Source organism: Carcharhinus amblyrhynchos, chromosome 18, assembly GCF_965287045.1.
Source record: "Carcharhinus amblyrhynchos chromosome 18, sCarAmb.v2.hapA, whole genome shotgun sequence".
NCBI lineage: Eukaryota > Metazoa > Chordata > Chondrichthyes > Carcharhiniformes > Carcharhinidae > Carcharhinus > Carcharhinus amblyrhynchos.
In genome coordinates this window covers 34,682,278-34,705,566 of record NC_137341.1, presented here as the reverse complement: position 1 = coordinate 34,705,566, position 23,289 = coordinate 34,682,278, and the positions used below count along the sequence as shown (strand labels likewise).

Sequence of the window (23,289 nt, the reverse complement as noted above, 5' to 3'; positions counted from 1 at the left end):
TGAGATAGTTTACTGCTAGTATTAATATTAATGCAAGTTGCTGTTGTATTTGGTCCTGGTAATACCATACGTGAACTTCTTTCCCTCCTATTTCAGAATGAAAATCAGATTTTGAGGGGTTTCAGTAAATGGCTGCATTATTGATTGCAGCTAGTCTGTGATTTTCCTTACACAATGAAAACAATGATCTGTAAAGCACTCTGGTTCAAGATAAGGTTGTGTATAAATACAAATCTTTCTTTTCTCCCTAGCATTCAGTTCAGCAGTGAGGAAGGAGAGACTGACAGGTCAAGCAGCAGTGATGAAGATGACAAAGATGAACAATCTAGAGTAAAATTCAAGAACTTTAGGCCCCTTTCTTTATTTTGGCATGATGCAGGTACATACATTCCACCTATCTCCAGAGCGTGGCATGCACCAAAGAAGAACCAGAATGTGTTCCTCATTGGCCCCCATGTTGAGTGCGACATTGTATTCCATAAAGCCTTTGATGACGAGGTCATGTCCAATGATGAAGAGGTGCCCAATCTTGACTCTTTGTGGTCTGTGCAGTCAGATACCCCAAGCTCTACATCATCCTCCTCATCATCTACTGACCCTCATTGGTTTCATCAGCCAAGCTCCACTCACAACAAGCGTCCTTTGGGCAAGTCATCCCACCAGGGTACCAGCTTATATCCAGAGAAACCCATTGAATTGAAAAGCCTAGAGGTTCAGAAGAGTGGGAAGGAGGGAGAAATCATTGAATCTACAACAGAAACAACCACCCTTGAGAGTTTTGGAAGCTCTAGCATTGAATCCCTGACGCAAAATTCCCCGAGTATATCTTTGAACACTTCTACACAATCCACTGACACAGGGTCAGGAACTTCTACCTCAACAGAGGATCAGACAGAATCTTCCAGTTCAGATACAATTGTTGAAAAAACTCGCGGCTTATCTGGGAAGAGAGTGTCCTTGTACCACTTCAAGGAATAGAAACTGGCCACTTGGCCCAACTAATCTATGCTGGTGTTTGTCCTCCATGTGAATCTCCTCCCATTCCTCTATCTAATCCTGTTGCATTCTATTTCTTTCTTGTCTTCCATCCATCTTCCTCTTAAATGCATCCACACTGTTTGACTCAGGCACTCCAATAGTGAGTTCCAAATTCTCACAATTCTGTGGCTAAAGAAATTTTTCCCTAAATTCCTCATGGATTTATTAGTAACTTATATTTAATGATTTTTAGTTCTTGGTCTCCCACATAAGTTTAAACATTTTCTCTCTGTCCACCCGAATGAGCCCCTTCGATAGTTTGACTTCTCGGTTTACACTCAGCCTGCAGAAAATAGTCCCAGCCTGTTCAATATTTTCTGAAACAAAGGTTAGAGCTATCATCATCTTTCTGCATCTTCTATATATCCTTTTTGTAACTTGGGAGTCAAGAACTGTGCAAAATGTGGTCTAATCAAAAGTTTTATATTAGTGTAAAATAACTTCGCTGCATTTGAATTCTATTTCTCTAGAAATTATCCCCACTGCTTTGTTGCATTTTTATGGCCTTGTCAGCTTTCCCATTTGCTTTCCAGCAAGGATTAAGATCAATTTTCCATTAGATGCTGGGTGGATGTTTAGCAGTGTGTAAATGATTGCAGGGCAGCTAAGACATCTGCCCACCTGACAGCCTTTCATCAGCATGCGATGCTAGTGCTTGCATTAAGTTTAAAGGAAGAATTATAGTCAGCAGAAAGTAGTTAAGCATGGGAAAGTCTTGGTTTGGCAACAAAAACAGATAAGTAACAGATGCCCAAGGATGATTCTTCAGACATTAGAATTTAAATACTTGTTTCATCCCGTGAACAATTAGCACATGAATAAAGGGTAACGAGCCTATTTCCTGGAACCATGATATATATTTTATTCGCAATGACATTGCCAATAAAGCTCCACCATTGTATCATTGAAAGAATAAATCTACAATTCATCAAGGAAAGGCGTGTTGGCCAAATTGCCGCTGGCTGCCATAGACTTCTTACCGGACACAAACTTCTTTGCAGCCTGAAAAGCAAAGTGAGAATATATTAGGTGCTTGTACTTGTAGACATGGCACCACAAGTCTGCTCAAAAGGCTTGTTTGGCCCTACGTGGAATTAGCTTCCTAAATAGCAATTTCAAAACCTGAAGTCAACAGTTTCAAAACTTGAGTACAAGTTGGACAGTTGAATAGATTTTGCAGTTTAATGGCATAACATAAATGCAAATTGTTTTGTCATCTCACTTGCCTGCTATCAGAGTGACAAGAATGGCTTCAGCACTCTCCAGAGCCTGTAATGGCACTTTTCCCAAATACCTGCTGTTAAACTTTGGAATGCAGTGGATAGAGGTTGTAATATAAAAGCATCTGTAAATACTGCCATGATCCCAGTAGAGATTGATGATTTTTAAAAGAAAGGAATCGCCACAATGCCAGCAGAAAGAAAACCAATGGACAAGATTTTGCATTTTACACATTTACTGTAATAACCAACATAATTTAAACATTAATTAAGTGAAAAATGTTAAAAAAGGCAAGTTTCACTTTAAATAATCAATACAACAAAGGTACCTCTCAAGAAGTTACAAGCATGTGCATTACTTCCTATATAAATGTAGTTTCATGGTATTTCCAACTCAGTCTTTGTGATATAGGATTCTTTCACTTCTCACTCAATTGGTTTGGCCCTCGATGCATTCACTAGCAGCTATATTCCAACCAAAGTCCCTAGACGTGGTTAATGGTGACAATACATACTTGTTTTATAGGATCCCGTTAATATAGAATTCCCAGAGACACTCTTCTCCTATCCCTTCAAACAGTCAGGTAGCCTCTGGCAATACTGAAATTGCAGCAGTGGGTCTTGTCATATTCACAATCCCTTGGTCTTCCTGTCTTTGGCTCTCTATCCTTTCCAACAGTTTAAGACACACGGTAACACAATCTCTGCTTTACTCAGTGATCTACTTCAGCACAAGGATCTGTTCTTAACTGCCAAACAGAAAACAGGTTCATTCATAGAGTCTTGCATGCTTTCAATCACACCTATTGTGCTTTCTGAACCATGCACCACAAACACAGATTTATATCCAACACTACTACAACTAACTTTCTATTTACTCTTTGCTTCTTAACTTTGCATTCTCTTGGCAGCCTCAGGTTACATGCAAATTTCCTAGAACCTAATGCTATCATAATCAGTAGCCCAATAAACTCCTTTCAGAATACTCCCCAATTCACCATGGTCCCAAAGGAGACATTGCATAAAAGGAAACTAAAGGCTTTCCTAAAGATACATGGGTCATCATAGTACACGTTATCCCAGCATTCGCAGTTAGTTGAGTGCTCCTGCCAACTAACCAAAGGAGAGTGGAACAGCCAGAGAGATGTGGCTTTACGTCTTGTCTGTGCTGAATCAGCTCATTTATTGCCATCGCAAGGAAAGCTATGTACTCGAGGGGCAACAAGGTATAGGCAACATTCATCAGTTTCACCTAGACATCCCACAAATTAGTGTAATATTTTAGCACAGGCTTTGTGGTGGCTGGCCACTGGACACTTGTACTCTGGTCTTGATCTATGGGGACGTGAGATTGGGCCCGAGATGAAAATGTGGGTTTAGGGCCAAGCTGTAATACCGTCAGTTGCTCCATGACATGCCACAGCACTCCTTCCACCTTGCAGAGCCAAATCATTTGCTAACGCACCATACGTACGCAGATATACAAGGTACAAACCAACATTTGGTGCTATCATCCGGGGAGATAAATGGGAATAGGGAGGTGGAATGATTTCAGCAATAATGCAAAACGTCAACTTTGTAGATGCTTAGTCAAAATATTACTTACATTCACCACATCATTGACGGACACAGAATCGACTTGTTGAATCAGGTCAGGTGTGGGCACATATGCACCAGTTAGCAGCACCTGGGAACCAATCTCATCCAGCAGTCCATCAGACTGTTCAACTGCCATCAGGCACTTGGCTTTGAGTTGGTTTCTGAAAAATAATCCAGATGTCTTATCAAAACTACATCAAGACAGGAAGCAAAGAAACATTCAATCTGAATATTATCTTTAGTAGCTTGGATGGTCAATGAAAATAGTTACAACTTGGATACGCGTCTACTCTGTGGTTATTTGAACTGGCAGCAGAAATCAGAACCTGCAGTTTTTGACGAGAGGGATGATTACCAAGAGACACGGGTCTGATTTAAATCAGCAACAGAAGCAGAGGGAAAAGTGAGATTTTTTTCCATGTGAGTTATGAGGATCTGGAATTCATTGCCTGATACAGTGCTGGGGCCAGACTCAATAGTAACTTACAACCAAGAATCAAATAAATACTCAAAGAAAAAAATCTGCATCTTTATAGGGAAGGAGGAGGGGATGTGGAATGAATCATACAACTCTCAGGGTGCTGGCAAGGGCACAACGGCCGAACAACCCACTTTCTGTGTTGTGCAATTCTATGACCTGGATTTTGTATTCAACTTATTTATTTCCCAGTCTGCCAACTCTCTCCTACTGATATCTCTTTATTGGCATTCATTGTTCACCACAGAAACATCATTGAATTGAAATGTTAACTCGGTTTCTCAGTCCACAGATGCTGCCTGGTTTGCTAATTGCTTCCAGCATTTTTTGTTTTTATTTCTTGTCCACATCATAGGATTTACTCTCAATGCCTGTAGATTTTATTTGTACAGACAGCCAGCAGCTTACTTGGCCCGTGTGACATCAGCCTCAGTGACATTGCCTTGAGCAACGCTCTTGACTTCAGACAGTACGGTCTTGATTACCTGCAATTAAAAGTTTACATTTTTCAATAAAACTCAAACGCCAAAAATATTTTGATTTTTTAAAACTTCCTTTCATGGGATGTGAGTGTTCCTGGTAAGGCCAACATTTGTTGCCTGCCCCTCATTGCCTTGGAGTAGCTTGCCAGGTCATTTCAGAGCAGTTATGAATCAACCACATTACTGTGGATTCAGTCGCACATAGGCCAGACCAGGTAAGGTTGGCAGATTATTAAACATGCTAATAAATACAGTCCTGTCACCTGCCAATCAGAATGTTGGATTAAAAGGTTGAAGACACCTATCAAATTACTGAAGGACAGAGAACAAGGAAAGTAATATTGATGCTAGTTTCAACATAGGCTTTCCCATAACCTACAACATAAATAAGGATCATGCACCTTCACTAGCTTCTCACCAGCTTTTCTGTTATAAATTATGCCCATATCTATTATATAAACAGCATATGTAAACATGGTACACGGTAATTACACTCTCAGCAACAGTGGCATTTTAGCAGCTTAGTTTTGAAGGTTTTAGTCCCTCAGCCTGCTCTGCAGGGAAATTCATTCTCCAACCAGCTCCATTCCTCTGCTGTCTGAATTGGCAAACATGTCACTGTTTAAAGAAAGAAAGATTGACTTGCATTTATACACTGCTTTTCACAACCATGGGATGTCCCAAAGTGCTTTACCAATCAAGTACATTTGAAATGTAAACACTGTTGTAATGTAGGAAACAACAGCCAACTTACACACAAACTTCCATAAAAAGCAATATGACAATCTTTTCTTCCTGCAATGTTTAATTCTAAACAGTATATAAAACTGAATTATTGTACAAGGACAAAATGTATTATCTTAAAATGAGGATAGAATTATATCTGAGCACCTTGTTCCAATTATTTACTATACTCTGGGGCCATCCTGCACCCAAAACCTACTTTCTGACTGTGTCTGTCCTGACTGTGTGCAGTGCTGCAGAAAATTGACTAGTAAGTCAAGATTATAATTATGTATGGCAATTCAAAATGTAGTAATGCTGAGTATATAAAAAAGTTGTTTTAATTTGAAACACAGACACAGGCTATTCAGCCCAGTAGCTTTACGTTCTACGTGGACATCCTCCACCTCTCTTCATTTCCCTTATCAGCATATCCTTCTATTCCATTCTCCTTCATGTATTTATCTAGCTTCCCTTGAAATGCATCCATGCTATTTTGTCTCAAACATCCACTATCATATCAAGCTCTGCATTCTCTCCACTCTTGAGTAATGAAGTTTCTCTTGAATTCTGATTAGATTTATTTGTGACTATCTTATACTTATGACCATTGCTTTGCATTCTCTCCATCAATGGGAAACATCTTCTCTATGCCTATTTTATCGAATCCTTTCTTCTTTTAACGACCCCTATTTGGCCACTCTCGTCCCTCTCTTTTCTAGAGAAAACAAGTCCAGCCTGTTCAGTTCAACATGATTTTCCATTCCATTTGCCCATACGGCAAACATTGTGAATGTCAGTTACAGATCATTAGCTACAAATTGAGCAATAGCAGATGGGCAATTGTGTGAAAGCTGACAGATTTTAGTGAAAAAGTTAGTACATACGTCACTCGCTGAATCCACTTGTGAAATGGTGTAAATGCCAAACAACCCAGAGTCAGAGTAACCTGCATTGAATGCCGAAACCTGTTTACAGGAATAGGTCAAAGTTAGTTTAGAAAGTGCCAATTTAAAACAAAAACTGGTTCAAAACGTGAGATACCATGTGGTGCAGCTGAAAACTTACATCAAACAGCTCTGCATTTTTCTTCGCCACCGCCTGATGCAACCTGCTCGACACATTATTGCCCCTCTTGATATATGGGCCAGCAGCAAGAACGTGCTGCAGGACACTGAACACACGGGCCTCAGGCGTACCAGAGGCTGCACTCTCAGCTACCACAGCAGCGTGAACCAGATGGTCATTATTCTGCTCTCGGATCTCACCTGCAGATATTCAAATTAAAGATCACAGGTTACGGAAGAAGAACTTCATCTCAATTAGTTTCAATTTCAACCAATGATGCATTTTTCTTCAAGAATGTTATGGGACATTACTTTGTATAATACATACATTCTCACTCACCACACTCACTAACAACAAGATATTCTTGCTGTGCAACTCTTAACGGTTCAAATTATACATGGAATTTAGATCAAAACCTGGTTTTTGAATAAGGTCAATCTTGGAAGGGTTGTTTAATCTGCACTACTTTAATTGGACTTTATTTTGGTCATAAAATGTCAACGTTAAACAACAAATTAACTAAAGGTAAATTGCAAAATACTGTGAGTGCTGGATCAGAGAGAAGAGCAGTACTTCAAAGACGAAGGGTCATCCAGACTCAAAATTTTGGCTCTACTTTCTCTCCACCGATGCTCAAATTTTTCCAGCATTTTTTGTTTTTGAATTACCTAAAAGTATTCAGTGGGAATCTGCATTTCAGATTTTCATTGGTGGTAAGACTAAATTAATACCTTCAGAATATTAAATGGATGAAATTCAATTCTCATCTCCCATTCAAGATAAAGAATACTAATTTAAATCATAGACTTAAACAAGGAACTAATTCAGGGTACAATTGGATTAATTACACATTATGTAGTGGTTGAGATCTGTTGAACTGGAGAATTGAAGAGCAACTTATATTTATATAGCATTTGTATCCATACAGCATAGTAAAACATTACAAAGTAATGTAGAGGTCCATCATCAAACAGAAATGGAGAATGAATCACAAAAGGGGTTATCAGGACAAATGTTTAAGAGAACAAGGTGGATTTAAGGGAGGAGAGCACATGCCAGTTTAGAGGAACATAATTCCAGAGTTTAAGACCTAGACACCACAGAGACAATAACAGGACTGCCTGATCCTTTTCAGGACAAGTTAGGAACTTAATTTTCCCTAAGGTAGAGCTCAATAGCCAAGCTAGGACAAAGAGATGCAAAAACCCTTTACCATATTTCCTGAAAATATGTGGCAAAACTATCTGGCATCACAGCTGAGTAAAGTTAATATAATGGTGTAAATGTCAAACAATCCAGAGTCACCCACTGGTGACTGAGGATACAACACCTGCATATCAGAAAAGCTAAGATCTTAAAGTTTGTCTGTCAGTAGAGCAGCTACCTCTGATCCAGTTGCTCTGGATTTGAGTCCTACTCCAGGACTTAATGTCCATGGATGAAGAAGTTATAACGTGACCGGATTTATTGTTAACCTGCAAATCCTTGCAACCCAACTATGGCTGTGGGGTAAGAGCAGGAGAGACACCGGTCAGACACTCAAACAATTCTGCATTGAGTAGGGCCCCTCAAGCTATAGTCTCTGGCTTCAGGTTAGACACCTGTTCCAGGAAAAAAACACAAGCTCTGGAAAAGACGCACGAGGTCTCCTAAGTCTAAGATCTGACATACAACCATTTCTCAGTAGGTGCATTATGCAAACCCCAGACCTGGTTTATCTGTACACAGTAATCACAATACTCACTTCCACGGAACTTAGCCGCAGCACCAGCTGCACCAGTACCACTCCTCATGTTCAAGTAGTGTTCGCCCACTTGTTTCAATACCGTATGGTCCACACCTGTGGTTGGGAGGAGAAACAATAATATCAGTAGTACATTGGTTATGCAATCCTACACTACAATAACCCTCTAATACAACTTCAATATTAAAATAACTGCTAGAACTAAAATAAAACCAAAGTGAATCACTTGGAGACCACAGGAGTTTTTTCCTTATTCCTACACAGGATGTGGGAGTCACTGGCAAGGCCAGCATTCATTGCCCATCCCTTGTTGTCCTTGAGCTGAATGGTGTGCTAGGCCTTTTTAAAAAGCAGTTAATAGTCAATCACATTGCTGTGGGTCATTTGTAAGCCAGACCAAGTAAGGGTGGCAGAAGAGTGGCAGGGGTCAGTGCTGGGGCCTCAGCTATTTACCATTTATATAGATGATCTGGAGGAGGGAACCGAGTGTATGGTGTTGAAATTTGCTGATGACGCCAAGATTGGTGGAACGGCAAATTGCGCGGAGGGTGTGGAGAGTCTGCAGAAGGATCTAGTTAGACTGGGCGAATGGGCCAGGAACTGGCAAATGGAATTTAATGTTGGCAAGTGCGAGGTGGTCCACTTTGGTAGGAATAATGGTAGGAAGGACTATTACTTACGTGGCGAAAAACTGCAGCAGGCTACGGTGCAGAGGGACCTCGGGGTCCTTGTGCATGAGTCGCAAAAACCCAGCCTGCAGGTGCAGCAGGTGGTCAGGAAGGCTAATGGGATGCTGGCCTTCATAGCGAGGGGGATTGAATATAAAAGTAGGGAGGTCTTGCTGCAACTGTATAGGGCATTGGTGAGGCCGCAGCTGGAGTACTGTGTGCAGTTTTGGTCGCCGCACTTATGCAAGGATATTTTGGCCTTGGAGGGAGTGCAGAGGAGGTTTACTAGGCTGATACCAGAGTTGAGGGGGTTGAGCTATGAGGAGAGGCTGAATAAACTAGGCTTGTACTCATTAGAGTTTAGAAGAATGAGGGGAGATCTCATTGAGACATATAAGATGATGAATGGGAATAGATAGGATAGAGGTGGAGAGACTCTTCCCGCTCAGAAAGTACAGTAGGACTAGGGGGCACAGCCTCAAGATAAAGGGGGGGCGGTTTAGAACGGAGTTGAGGAGGAACTTCTTCACTCAAAGGGTGGTGAATCTCTGGAATTCTCTGCCCGCTGAAGTGGTGGAGGCTGCCTCGCTGAATATTTTTAAGACGCAGGTTGATGGGTTTTTGATAAGCGAGGGGATTAAGGGTTATGGGGAGAGGGCGGGAATGTGGAACTGAGCCACGACAGATCAGCCATGATCTTATTGAATGGCGGGGCAGGCTCGAGGGGCTAGATGGCCTACTCCTGCTCCTATTTCTTATGTTCTAATTCCTTCACTAAAGGGCATTAATGAATCAGATGGGTTTTTGCAACAATGAATTATAGCTTCATGGTCACCATCACTGAGACTAGCTTATTCCTGATTTATTGAATTCAAATTCCACCAGCTGCCATAGTGGGATTTGAACCCACATTCTTAAATGAATTTGGTTAATTTTGATCTGGCTGAATAAACTGCAATGTGGAGATGCCGGCATTGGACTGGGGTAAGCACAGTAAGAAGTCTCACAATACCAGGTTAAAGTTCAACAAGTTTATTTGGTTGCACAAGCTTTCAGAGCACTGCCCCTTCATCACTTGATATAATAGCAATTTACATCACCTGATGAAGGGGCAGTGCTCCGAAAGTTTGTGCTACCAAATAAACCGGTTGGGCTTTAACCTGGTGTTGAGAGACTTCTTACTGACTAAACTGCAACAGAGCACACCAATATTTTAATGAAGAATACTTATAAAATTGGATCACCTATCCTCTAAATTTTGTTTCAAGTATGGCAGTGTGAGATACCACATTACAGAGCTTATTGTAAACAACCGGATGTTTTAATTTAGAATTATACTGTCCTAAATTCAGACTTGAAAAACACAAAGGTTCATTTGTCAAAGACAATTTAGAAAGCAAAATGTAAAGAGTTGTTTTTCTGTAGCATCTTTCACAACCAAAGCACTTAAAAGCAGTGAAATATGTTTGCAGTGTTATCACTGTTTTGTAATGGGAGACAGTTGCCAAGAAACAAGCATACAAAAAAGAATTTTGAAACTGTAACTTATTATGGTAACGTGACACTCACCCACCCCAACAAGAGCCATCCTTCCACTCGTGAAATTATTCTGCACAAATTCATGCAGCTATGGAGACATTAAGGGTCAAGCACAAATTAGAAAGCATCATCAAAGTTTTGTTTCGTTTAGAAGATTTTCTTTGTGGGTTTTTTTTTGTGTTTTATTCTTACCTGGTCTGTTGTGTGTTGACCAATCATAAATCTAGGGCAGTAGAGGGGGTTGCTCAGGGCATTACGGTAAGCAGCTGAATGCAGATTCTCTAGAACACCTACAAAAAAAATCAAATACGCTTACTTTCCACATCTGACTGTTCGCCAGGAAATCATTGCTGTTTCCACAGCAAGAATACAGAATTACTCATAAGACAGAATGTACAGGCCATTCAGCCCAACTGGTCTATACTAATATTTATACTCTACAATGTCCTTCCCTCTCTTCTTCAATTGAGATATCCTTCTATTCCTTTCTCCCTCATGTACTTTATCTGGCTTCTCTTTAAATGCATTGATGGTATTCACTTCAACTTCTCCACGTGGCATGAGTTTTACATTCCAAAATCAGAAGCTTGACAAGATATAACAACAAAAAACAGCTATATCTAACCATACCAAACTGTGGTATATCACACAGTACTGTACAAATCACTGTCCTTTACCTGTGCTTCACTTTTGTAACATTCTGGCTAAACACCAAACTACTAACACGTCATTCTTCCACTGTTGATGGGTCAAAATACTGGCCTTGTCCACCTATGGCACTGTTGGAGTACCTTCACCACAAAGACTGCAGTGGTTCAAGTAGGTGACTCCTCATCACCATCCCAAGGGCAACTAGGGGATGGGCAACAAATGCTGATATTGCCAATGAATGGTACAGTGCAGGAGGAGGCCATTCAGCCCATTGTGCATGTGCCACTTAAAATATATGCAAAACCAGCCTCAGGGATAACAGTGTGGTGCAAGAAGGGTCCTTCCTCTCCTTAAACTTCTCTGGTTTTGTTTGGCTAAGTGGCAAACCTTAGCAATATTTATTGAGTTATATTTGCACAGAAACTCCAACAGATTTAGACACTGAAGCATCTTAGGGTGGTGACTGCAACAAAATTAGTGATGAAGGTTCTGGTGGAGTTGTGCATTGGGAGAATCAGCCTCCTCCACCCTCGCAGAATCAAGTTTAATGCTTCAGTCTACAAGGATCCGAACCCAAGCTTGGTGGCAGCGCCCTCATTTGACTGCTCAATCAACTGCCAAGAAACGCCAGGTCAAGTCATGTTCTGTGTTCAAGCAGTGTTACAATAGGACTGATACACAAATAAAATCAACATTGGAGATGATATTGGCTCTTTCTCACCTATTTGTGGAGTCTGAAAGGCGACTGCTCTGTCCACTTCCAGTTTTGAAGGGAGTTCTGATAGTTCCCACCGCCTGAACTCCTGGGCTGCAGTAACATTGATCAGATACTCCATTACTGTGTCACTGAGGGAGAAAATTCAGGAGTTAGATATCCACAACAACTTGCACTCATACTGTGCAGAAAATAATGTGGAAAACATCCTAGGAATCAGCCAGGTGAAGGTGAGTGGGGATTGAAAAACAAAAATGAAGTATGGATCTTGAGTCGGGGCGAGGGGCTGGAATTACAATAGTTTGTTATTCAAGTTCACAGTGTGGATTACCTACAAATCATCATGTACTACAAGTGAGTGGCAGAAAGGTCTCGCATCTGTTGTTTCTGAACAGTCCACCTAACACAAAGATAATGGCTATGTAGCACCAATTGAGAATTTTATTTAAACTTACAAGAACATAATCAAATCAAATCAATAGATGCTAGTTCAATTAATAATTTTAAAGCTGAGATGGAAAGGTTTTTGCTGGACAAGGGTATCAAAGGATAATGGAGCCACAGCAAGTGAAAGGAGTTAAGATATAGATCAGCCATGATCTTACTGAATTGTGAAACAGGCTTGAGGCGCTGAATGGCCTCCTCCTGTTCCTATGATTTAAAAACCAATTACTTTTGTAAAATCCCAACATTTACAATGGTGCGAAAAGCGGAGATGCCTGTGAAATCCAATACTCACACATAGTCTCGCATACATTCCACTGCATAGATCATGTTTTCCCTTGTAGATGTCACACTGCAAAAGCAGAAACAGCCAGTAATTGCTGGATGAAATAAACTAGAGTCAGCTGAAGAACAGAAATGTCTTTGTAAATCCTTTAAATGTTTCTAGCAATTAATCAACCAGTCACATATTAACACAAGGAAATTCAACCAAGTAGAGATACAGGAAACTAATTTCAGGATAACAATAAATAAGGGTTTATTTTCAGTAACTGTGACCAGATGGGTCAGACACTGAAATCTAGTTTCAATGAAATGCAAATTTAAATTAAGTGGCATTAAACTTGTCCTGCAATAGGATTTCCAGGAATCAAATATTCTCATCAAATTGAGCGGAACTAGGATTATCTTTACAAATTGGTTGCAATCTACTTTGAACCAAAAGCTAGGAGACTGGGCGGCACATGTTGCTGAAATGGAAGTTTCTGGTGTGTGTTGACTGTAAGGGTCCAGTGCAAGATGGCTTTGGCCAGACTCAGCCAGTTCCTAATAGATATGGACCCACAGCAGAAGAGATTTGTCATTGGCAAATTCACACAGGCAAGCTGTAACAGTTGGTGTAGGGAAGAATTCTAGAAATATGATGCATTGCTGGCAGTCACAGAGCAAAGGATGTTTATCTTCAGCTTCTGGGCCATGCAATATCTGACCCTCAGGCTAGAAAGAAATAATGTGCATTGATAGAGTGACTTTTACAACCTTATGACATCCCAAAGTGCTGTACAGCCAATTATGTTTTGAAGTGTAGTCATTGACGGAAATGGGGCAACTAATTTCTATATAGCACTGTTCCACAAGTAGCAATGGGATAATGACCAATATTATGTTTTGTGAACATGATCTTCATTGGGGTTTAAATATTGATTGAGAAATTGCCTGTTCTTCTTTTACCTGTGTCACAGGATTTTTAGTGTCCACCTGAGAGAGCAGATGGTGCTCCAATTTAACTTTTCACCAAAAGAAGGGAACTCTGACAATCCAGCATTCAGTGCTGTACCTGGAACTGTCAGCCTGCAATGTCTTCAGCATTCTGGATTGAGACTTAAACTCATATCTTTCTGACTTAGAGGCGAGAGTACTATCCACTGAGCTAGGACTACCCAATTCCAGCTCATGAGGGAAAATGACCCACTCCTGATACTGATATTTCTCAACCTGGTAAACACAAAAACTGAGTGTAAAATGTAAAAGAAATTTGCTTACCAAAGACTGCCGCCTACGGCTTCTATACCACGGGTTATTTTGAATGACGAAGCTCCCTTTGTTGTCTGTAAAACAGACCAAGCTTTGGTTAAAGCCGAAAGACTATGGTTGCTAATGGAGTTCTATACCCCAAATTTAACATAAAAGTGGCATATTATATGATGTTAGAAAATAAATCTTTATCAAAAGTACATCAAAGAATGCAAAGACCACAACTAGAGAATTCAGTGTGTGCACCAAGATTACACTTCACCAAGGGAAAGCAACAGTATGCTATATGGAGGATAATGCATAGCCAGGACCATGTTTCAAGGCCATACTGCAAAACAGATGTGAAGTTAACTGCTGTATCCGCAATCCAAATTATTATTGTTGTTTCTGATATACAGAAACTTAACTTCACATTATTAACACTATTGACAGAAAATCAGCTAGGATTCCTGCTCTTTTATTTATTAGTATCACAAGTAGGTTTACATTAACACTGCAATGAAGTCACTGAAAATCCCCTAGTTGCCACACTCTGGTGCCTGTTAGGGTACACTGAGGGAGAATTTACCATGGCCAATGCATGTAACCAGCATGTTTTTTGGACTGTAGGAGGAAAACGGAGCACCTGGAGGAAATCCACGCAGACACGGGGAGAACGTGCAGCCTCTGCATAGACAGTGACCCAAGCCAGGAATCGAACCCGGGTCCCTGGCGCTGTGAGGCAGCGATGCTAACCACTGTCCTAATGTGATCAACATTCCAGTAATTCTTGTTCCTAATCAATATCTAGTGATTCCTACTGGAAAGGTTGCACGTATGGAAATTGGGTGAGACCATGATCAGATTTTGTTGTGATGACCAACAGAGTTGAATAGTCTGGCAACATTCACTCTCCAGACCCTCACACAAGAAATGACTAAGCAGACAATGAGCCAGAGAACTGCTGGCACCAGTGGAACCGTAGCCCAACAAGTATAAAGTGCCACTAGCAGTGTGTGCGTGTGTGGGGGCGGGGGGGTGTGTGTGTGTGGAAGGAACAGGTGGGTAAATCCAGAGGTGTGGTAAAGGCCACCATGTGAGCTCAAGTAACCAGCATTACACACACAAACTTAAATCATTTAGTTCAAACAGACTGTTTAAAATAACCAACCCCACTCACAATATATATCTATATATGTATCTCGCTGATTTAAAATAGATGGCATAGTAAGAAAGAAATATTGAAAAAGTGCTGTAAAAGTGAAAGTTGTTTCCATTAAAACTTTACTCACCAGGTTTGCTGCCAGGCGAAGGGCATGAGTGATGCCCTGGTTATTGGCACTCTCATACCTGCTGCCTGCCTTTATAAAGACACCAATCTTCGAGGTTGGTGAGTAGTTCTCTAGGGAGGCAATTACCAACCCATTTGGCAATTTGGACACCTACAGGAGACAAATTGAGTTCCTGTAAAGACTTGATCATCCACATTAAACTTAACATCCTGAGTCTACATCAATTTTCAACTTAACTTCCTGTCATGATTTTGGGTCATGTTTTTATCTCAACATTTAACATCGAAATTGCCTGTTTAATAAGCTATAATTGAATTCCACATGTACAGTGTTCCTGGTATCACAGGTAAATGGAGGCTGTGGGTGGTATTTTAGTGCTATTTTCCCACTAACACAGAGAAATACACATACAAAACAATAGGACTTCAGTTTATTAACTGGACAGTGAATTAAACACAGACCCTTAGAGATTTGTGCACATAACCTTGGCTGACATCTTGCAGCATTATTGAGAGAATCCCAAACTGTCAGAATTGCTGTCTTTTGGATTATACTGAGGTTGCATTTATCAGTTCAAACAAGAGCTAGGATGTTTTCCCAAAGTCCTGGCCAACATTTATCCATCAACCAACATTACCAGTTATTCTATTTGTTGGTAATGTTTTTCACTGTTGTTTATCAGACTTCCTGTGCCCAAACTAACTCCCACATTTCCTATATTACAGTAATAATTACAGTTCAAAGGGAATTCACTCCATGTAGAGCATGTTAGGTCAACTTGAAGAATGGTGCATTTAAATCATCAGGGCACTCAGCATCTTAATTTAACACTGCAAAGTATTTCTATTTTTTTTTCCAATTACTTTTCCTCCATAATTTGTTTCTTTCCATTGCTCTCCTGAACGTACTGATGTTTTTGCTGGATGGTTGCCAAAGGTCCATGTTTAATCTGGTATCTTGCCCCACTGTCAATCATCACACACAAGTCAGTGCAGACACAATAGATCGAATGGCCTGCTTCTGCATTGTGGGGACTCAATGATAAGTCTATATATACAGTGAGGGAGCTGAAAATCCACAACTTCATCCCTACCGCACCCAGATAGAAGTCAGTTAACTCAGCACCGAAGAAAGATCAAATCTGTGATTTTCTGGACTAAAGACTCAGCTATGCACCAGATCAATGAACCAAGCCCAACACATCTTAAATTTGATTTATTTTTTCTGTATCCTGAGAACAATGATCAAAAGAGCCACAAATACCCTGCAAAGTTTCTTAAACACATGGTTAGCGTTGTAGTAACACAGAAAGCGCAGACCACGAGCAACCTCAGTGGCATGCAGCACAATCACAATACACACTAGGGCATCTCCATACACATCATCTGAGGGAAATCTGCTCAAAGAAGCACAAAGCCTTGGTGCCATGGAAAAAATAGTCAAGGTGGAATCACACCTCTGAAATAGAAGCCGTGACTAGTTGTTCACTGACCTGTAGTTCCTGAGGTGGAAGGTGTGACTTCTCTGTATACTTAGGCGCAGCTTTAGGTGAATAAAGTCTCTTTGTCTGAAATCAAAAATTCACATGAGCATCAACAATCGACTAAAAGGCATCAGAAAGGCCAGGGCAATTGTACTGGTTACCTCAGTGCAGGTTTTTGCTCCATTTGTTTCAATATGTATTTAAATAGTGGAAGAAACTAAAGCCCCATTTCACAACTCATGGTCATCAGAAAATGCCCAGTCTAAAATCTGAGGCAAGCTGATTGCTTATTGATTATAATCCATAAAAAAACTTGTACAGAAGCTAAATATTGCAGATGCTGGGATTCTGAAATAAAAGCAGAAAATGGTGCAAATACTCAGCAGACCTGGCAGCATCTGTGGACAGAGAAAGAGTTAATGTTTTACACAATCATTCCTGTGGTCATTTAATCCTTCCTGTCTTCCACTTTGTCACAGACCTTCCCTTTTGTTCTTTATACCCCTTCCACGGCCCTGTGTTGGCTAAGAATGTATTATATCAATAATTTGTTCCAGTTTCATCGACCTGAAATATTAATTCTGTTCCTATCTCTCCAGATGCTGTCAGACCTTCTGAGTGCTTCAAGTCTACACAGTTGTAGTCATCGGTTAAACCTTCAATGATTATTAATAAAAATACAAGTAGACCACGGCTTCCTTACTGTTGCAACTTTTTCAGCTTTGGCTATTTATCCAGGGCTACAGCAGAAGGTGAATGGGCATCTTGCTCAAGTCTCCATCACTGCTGTGATGAGTGACTGGTGGCCAGGGACAGCTCTACTCCATCTGACCTTCCTCAGCTCCTAGTTACAATGCAAACCTCAACACAGAAACTCAATATAGTGCATACATGGCCCTTCATGGGCCAACTCTGTACCACACCACAACGAGGCGTCTGTTTAAACTGCTTCATTTTTCTCCTTGTTAACCAGGCTTTTAAAGCCATATGGGTCTTCATCTATCAGTTATGAGTCAAAGTTCAAAGCTCCTTAAAAAAAAACATAGAAGTGACTATGTAAGAAGACATTTGGCTTATAGTGCCTGTGCTGGTTCTAACCATTCAACTGGGGTTAGAGTCACAAAGTTTTATAGCATATAAAGAGCCCCTTTTCTGTGTCCGCTGGGCACCACAGGGATTGGGGTGCGTTATAGACCCCGGCAATCACACTTTGATTTGATGTGTCTTAAGTTTCCTTTGTACTTTTGTTTTTGTTTGGGCTGCTCCCCTTCCTTCTGGGGAGCTGCCCATTTTACTTTTTACTTTGTCCTAATTTAATTTGAGTTTGACTATTTGGTTTGACTTTAAAAGAGGAAGAGCCCCTTTAGCCCATCAAGTCTGTCCTGATCATCAAGCACCTACCCAATCTAATCTCATTTTCCAGCACTTGGTCTGCAGCTTTGTATGCTTTGGATTTCAAGTGCTCATCTGAATACTTCTTAAATGTTGTAAGGGTTTCCACCTCTAGCATCCTTTCAGGCAATGAGTTCCAGATTCCTACCACCCTCTGGATGAAAGAGTTTTCCCTCAAATCCCTTCATCTTAAATCTAACTATCCAACCTCCTTTTCATTATTATTTCTATTACAGTCTAATCCTGACCTATCAAAATACTGTGGATGCTGGAAATCTGAACCAAAACATAAGAACATAATAAGAACATAAGAAATAGGAGTAGGAGTAGGCCATCTAGCCCTTCGAGCCTGCCCCGCCATTCAATAAGATCATGGCTGATCTGAAGTGGATCAGTTCCACTTTCCCGCTTTCTCCCCATAACCCTTGTCTGTCAAAAACCTATCTACCTGTGACTTAAATATATTTAGCGAGGTAGCCTCCACCACTTCAACGGGCAGAGAATTCCAGAGATTCACTACCCTTTGAGTGAAGAAGTTCCTCCTCAACTCCGTTCTAAACTGTAGCCCCCCCCCTTATCTTGAGGCTGCACCCTCTAGTCCTGCTGTCCTTTCTGAGCGGGAAGAATCTCTCTACCTCTACCCTATCCATCCCTTTCATTATCTTATATGTCTCTATAAGATCCCCCCCCATCCATCTAAACTCCAATGAGTACAGACCCAGTCTATTTAGTCTCTCTTCATAGTCCAACCTCCTCATCTCCAGTATCAGCCTAGTGAACCTCCTCTGCACTCCCTCCAAGGCCAAAATATCCTTGCACAAGTGCGGCGACCAAAACTGCACACAGTACTCCAGCTGCGGCCTCACCAGTGCCCTGTACAGTTGCAGCAAGGCCTCCCTGCTTCCATATTCTATCCCCCTCGCTATAAAGGCCAGCATTCCATTCGCCTTCTCGATCACCTGCTGCACCTGCAGACTGGGTTTTTGCGACTTGTGCACAAGGACCCCCAGGTCCCTCTGCACCGTAGCATGCTGCAGCTTTTCGCCCTTTAAATAGTAATCCCTCCTACTATTATTTCTGCCAAAGTGGATAACCTCACACTTGCTAACATTGTATTCCATCTGCCAGGTCCTCGCCCACTCGCTCAGCCTATCCAGATCCCTCTGCAGACTTTCCACACCCGCTGCACAATTTGCTTTTCCACTCATCTTCGTGTCATCAGCAAGTTTTGTTACCCTACACTCAGCCCCCTCCTCCAGATCATCTATATAAATGGTAAATAGCTGAGGCCCCAGCACCAATCCCTGCGGCACTCCACTAGTCACCAACCGCCAATCAGAATAGCACCCATTGATACCAACTCTCTGCCTCCTATTAGACAACCAATCCTCTATCCACTCTAATACCTTACCCCCAACTCCATGCCCCCTAACCTTCTGAAGCAACCTTTTGTGCAGCACCTTATCAAACGCCTTTTGAAAATCAAGAAACACCACATCCATCGGTTCCCCTCTGTCTACCGCACTAGTCACATTCTCATAGAAATCCAATAAATTCATCAAACACGACTTCCCCTTAACAAATCCGTGCTGCGTCTGCTCTATCAAACCATTCTTTTCTAGGTGCCTCGCTATTTCTTCTTTGATGACGGATTCAATCATTTTTCCAACTACAGACATTAAACTAACCGGCCTATAATTCAATGCCTTTTGCCTGCTACCTTTTTTAAACAGCGGCGTAACATTAGCCATTTTCCAATCTTCCGGCACTTCCCCGGAATCCAGCAAAGTTTGGTAAATAAAACGGAAAAGTTTGGTAAAAAACAAAAAATGCTTTGAAAACTCAGCAAGCCTGAGGAGAAATTTCTCTCCTCAGGTACTGCCAAATCTGCTGAGTCTTTCCAGCTTTCCCTGACCTATCAAAGTCTTGCTCTTTAAAAAGATCGTTCATATTATCTATTAATTCAAACCACCCAGTTATTGATATTAACCCATTTTGAATTAACCCTTGTATATATTTAAGTTATACTAGAATCCTACTCCAATAACCACTTGTTGTTCCTTATAAGGTCCCTACTCTGCAAAAGGAGGCCATTTGGCCCAGAGTCTGCACCGACTCACCTTTTTATATTACCCAGGTGCTTTCCCTGTAACCCCATATATTTACCTCGCTAATCCCCCTAACCTACACATCCTGGGGCACTAAAGGGATAATTTAACATGACCAATCCACCTAACCTGCCCATCTTTGAACTGTGGGAAGAAACCCATACAGACATGGGGAGAATGTACAAACAACACAGTCACCCATGGCCAGAATTGAACCTGGGTGCCTGGAGTTGTGAGGTAGCAGTGCTGCTCTTTTCTTCAGGAACCTTGGTCATTTGTCCCCAAGTTAATTTAAGTTTGTTTACTTGTTTGGCATGCAAATGAGCACCTTGATGTAAACTAATTTCCAACTTCCCTCTCTCTAATGATAACTGAGTCTATGTTCACTCATTACCGACCTGGCAACCAGAAACAGACAGTCGCCATTTAAATCTCTGCCTAATGCCCTTTAACCTTTCCAATTGAATCTTTACTGTCTCCTTTCCATGGTATTATCATTCCTATACAAAGTGTCCAGAACTGTGTGCAACATTCCAACATGACCTGAGTAACACCTTGGGGACATTCAACAAAAGTTCCTTGATTTTGTACATAATGTCTCTTTGCATAAAACCTGTGTGTTGTGATTCTTAATTTTTTGTGCTAGTAATAAAGATGAGGTTGTGCTGGATGTTTAGCATCTTTATTGGAATCTTACTAATCCTGCGAGGACTTGACATGGTGGATGCTAAATGGACATTTCCCCTTGTGGGAGAGACTAGAACTAGGGGTTTAAACTTTTGGGGTTTCCCATTTAATACAGAGATGAGGAGATTTTCCTTCTCTCAATGGGTCATGAATCTTTGGAGCACTCATGCGTAGAAGCAGGGTTAGTGAACATTTTTAAGGCAGATTATTGAACACAGGGGTAGATGGGAATATGGAGTGGGACCACTATCAGGTCATCTGCGATCTTATTGACTGGCAGAGCAGGACTAAAGGGGCAAAAAGGCCTACTTCTGCTCTTAATTCATATGTTCGTGTGTGTTGCTGATGCAGAGCAAAATTTAGATCGGAAGATCAAATTTAAAGTTTACCTATTAGTCGTAAGTAAGCTTACATTAACACCGCAGTGAAGTTACTGTGAAAATTACAATCTAACTACATCTACTGACGAATTATCAACCTAACAAATACTACAATGATACCCAACACTGTTGGTGAATGTAGAATTCCCTCCCCCGACATCCCAAAATAATCACAAATTAGAAATATAAAACATGAGGCCCTGTCAGTAAGACTGTGCAGCTAGCTGTGTTATACCAGAATAACCTTTGCAATGTCAAAAGCCTACATGGCTACTAGCTGTAGTTAGTGATTGCGAGAATATAGCAGTGCATTTTTTAAAGCATCGCTTTGTAGAAGAGATTATGGGATTGCGGGTTTCTGGCTGCTCGCACTGAGTTGGAGTCTCTCGGTGGGAATGACCTTCAATAACCTCACAACACCGACCCCCTTCCACCAACCCTGCCGGGTCCGGCCTCCCACCCGGAATGGAGACACTGAGGATCAGGGTCGGTTCAGGACCGAGTCCCAGCCGGGAGGGAAGGCGCTGAGGCTCCAAGCGGCCGCTCTAACTCCGGGCAGCGCCTTAGGCCGCAGCGGCCGGCTCCTTACCGGGGTCATCGGCAATTTCCCGTTTGTGGTGCTACTGACACCGGGCCGAGAACCTTTCGTCCGGCAGTAAATCACCAGTCCCTTCGCGCCGACACCGATCGAGATACTTACCACCAGATTTGCGAGCGCAGAATTCATCCCCTTCACCGACCTCATCCTCTCGACGGTAGCGGCAGCTCACTGGCGACCAGATCCGTGACCCACACAATATGGCGGCTCATCGGCGACCAGATCCGTGACCCACACAATATGGCGGCTCTCTGGCGACCAGATCCGGGACCCACACAATATGGCGGCTCATCAGCGACCAGATCCGTGACCCACACAATATGGCGGCTCTCTGGCGACCAGATCCGTGACCCACACAATATGGCGGCTCACTCGCAATCAGATTCGTGACCCACACAATATGGCGGCTCTCTAGCGACCAGATCCGTGACCCACACAATATGGCGGCTCATCAGCAACCAAATCTCTGACCCCGCCCCCCTCAAATGGCGGCTCACCTGCTCTGACCCACAGAACATGCCATCTCCCTCTTTCAGGTAAACCAAATGAACCAAGTCAAATTAACTCAGGGATAAAGTAAAAGGGGCAGCTCCCCAAAAGAAAGGGGAACAGTCCGAATAGAAACAAAGTGCAAAGGAAACTTAAAAACGTCAAATCAAAATGTGATTGTCAGGGTCTGTAATGCCCCTCAGCCACTGCGTTGCCCAACAGACACGGAAGGTGTCAACTGTGCTCATGGACACCGCATGCTCCCTCTCCAGGGACATCTGGCAGCGAACATAGTTGCAGCCGAGGGGCAGACAGTCAGGATGGATGACCCCGTTGATCGCCCGCTGCCTGGACCTGTTAATGGGAACATGCTATCTCACCAACAACCAGATCAATCACTCACACAATATGGTGGCTCGCCAAAGTCCAGCTTTGAAACATGCCCAAAATGATGGCCAACTGTTCTTGACAAAGCAATGAAGCAACTGTTCTACTGAGAACTCTGTCACATGATTCCCAGGACAGCGGAAAAACTTACAGAAACTCAAAGCATTTCGCACGTTCTCAGGCTCCTGGGAGCCCTGAACCTAATTGATATAGCACTTGGGGTGAACGGGGTCAAAGGTTATGGGGAGAAAGCAGGATTAGGCTATTGAGTTGGAATATCAGCCATGATCATGATGAATGATGGAGTAGGCTTGAAGGGCCAAATGGCCTCCTCCTGCTCCTGTCTTCTATGTTTCAATAAATGTTTCTAATTGTGATCAATCACATACCAACGTACCACATAGGTCACGTACCAACTGACTCAAAAAATAGCTCCTTCCTTGCTGTAATCAGACTTTTGAATGGACCTACTTCATGTTAAGTTGACCTTTCTCAACACCCTAGCTGTGACTGTAACACTACATTCTGCACCCTCTCCTTTCCTTCTCTATGTATGATATTCTTTGTCTGTATAGCATGCAAGAAACAATAC

General features: G+C 41.8%; 1 protein-coding gene across 1 annotated transcript; it reads right to left on the bottom strand.

Annotated features, from left to right (window-relative positions):
- Positions 1-1,875: 1,875 nt before the first annotated feature.
- uqcrc2b (ubiquinol-cytochrome c reductase core protein 2b) lies at positions 1,876-22,058 on the bottom strand. The gene is made up of 14 exons (XM_080206772.1): positions 21,924-22,058; positions 16,666-16,740; positions 15,174-15,323; positions 13,912-13,976; positions 12,665-12,721; positions 11,932-12,056; positions 10,752-10,849; positions 10,590-10,647; positions 8,353-8,448; positions 6,609-6,808; positions 6,428-6,508; positions 4,744-4,820; positions 3,865-4,018; positions 1,876-2,040 (listed from the first exon to the last, which is right to left on the bottom strand). Exons 1-14 carry the CDS (start codon positions 21,966-21,968, stop codon positions 1,957-1,959), a joined length of 1,365 nt encoding a protein of 454 aa, XP_080062898.1. The 5' UTR covers positions 21,969-22,058; the 3' UTR covers positions 1,876-1,956.
- Between the last annotated feature and the right edge of the window lie 1,231 nt (positions 22,059-23,289).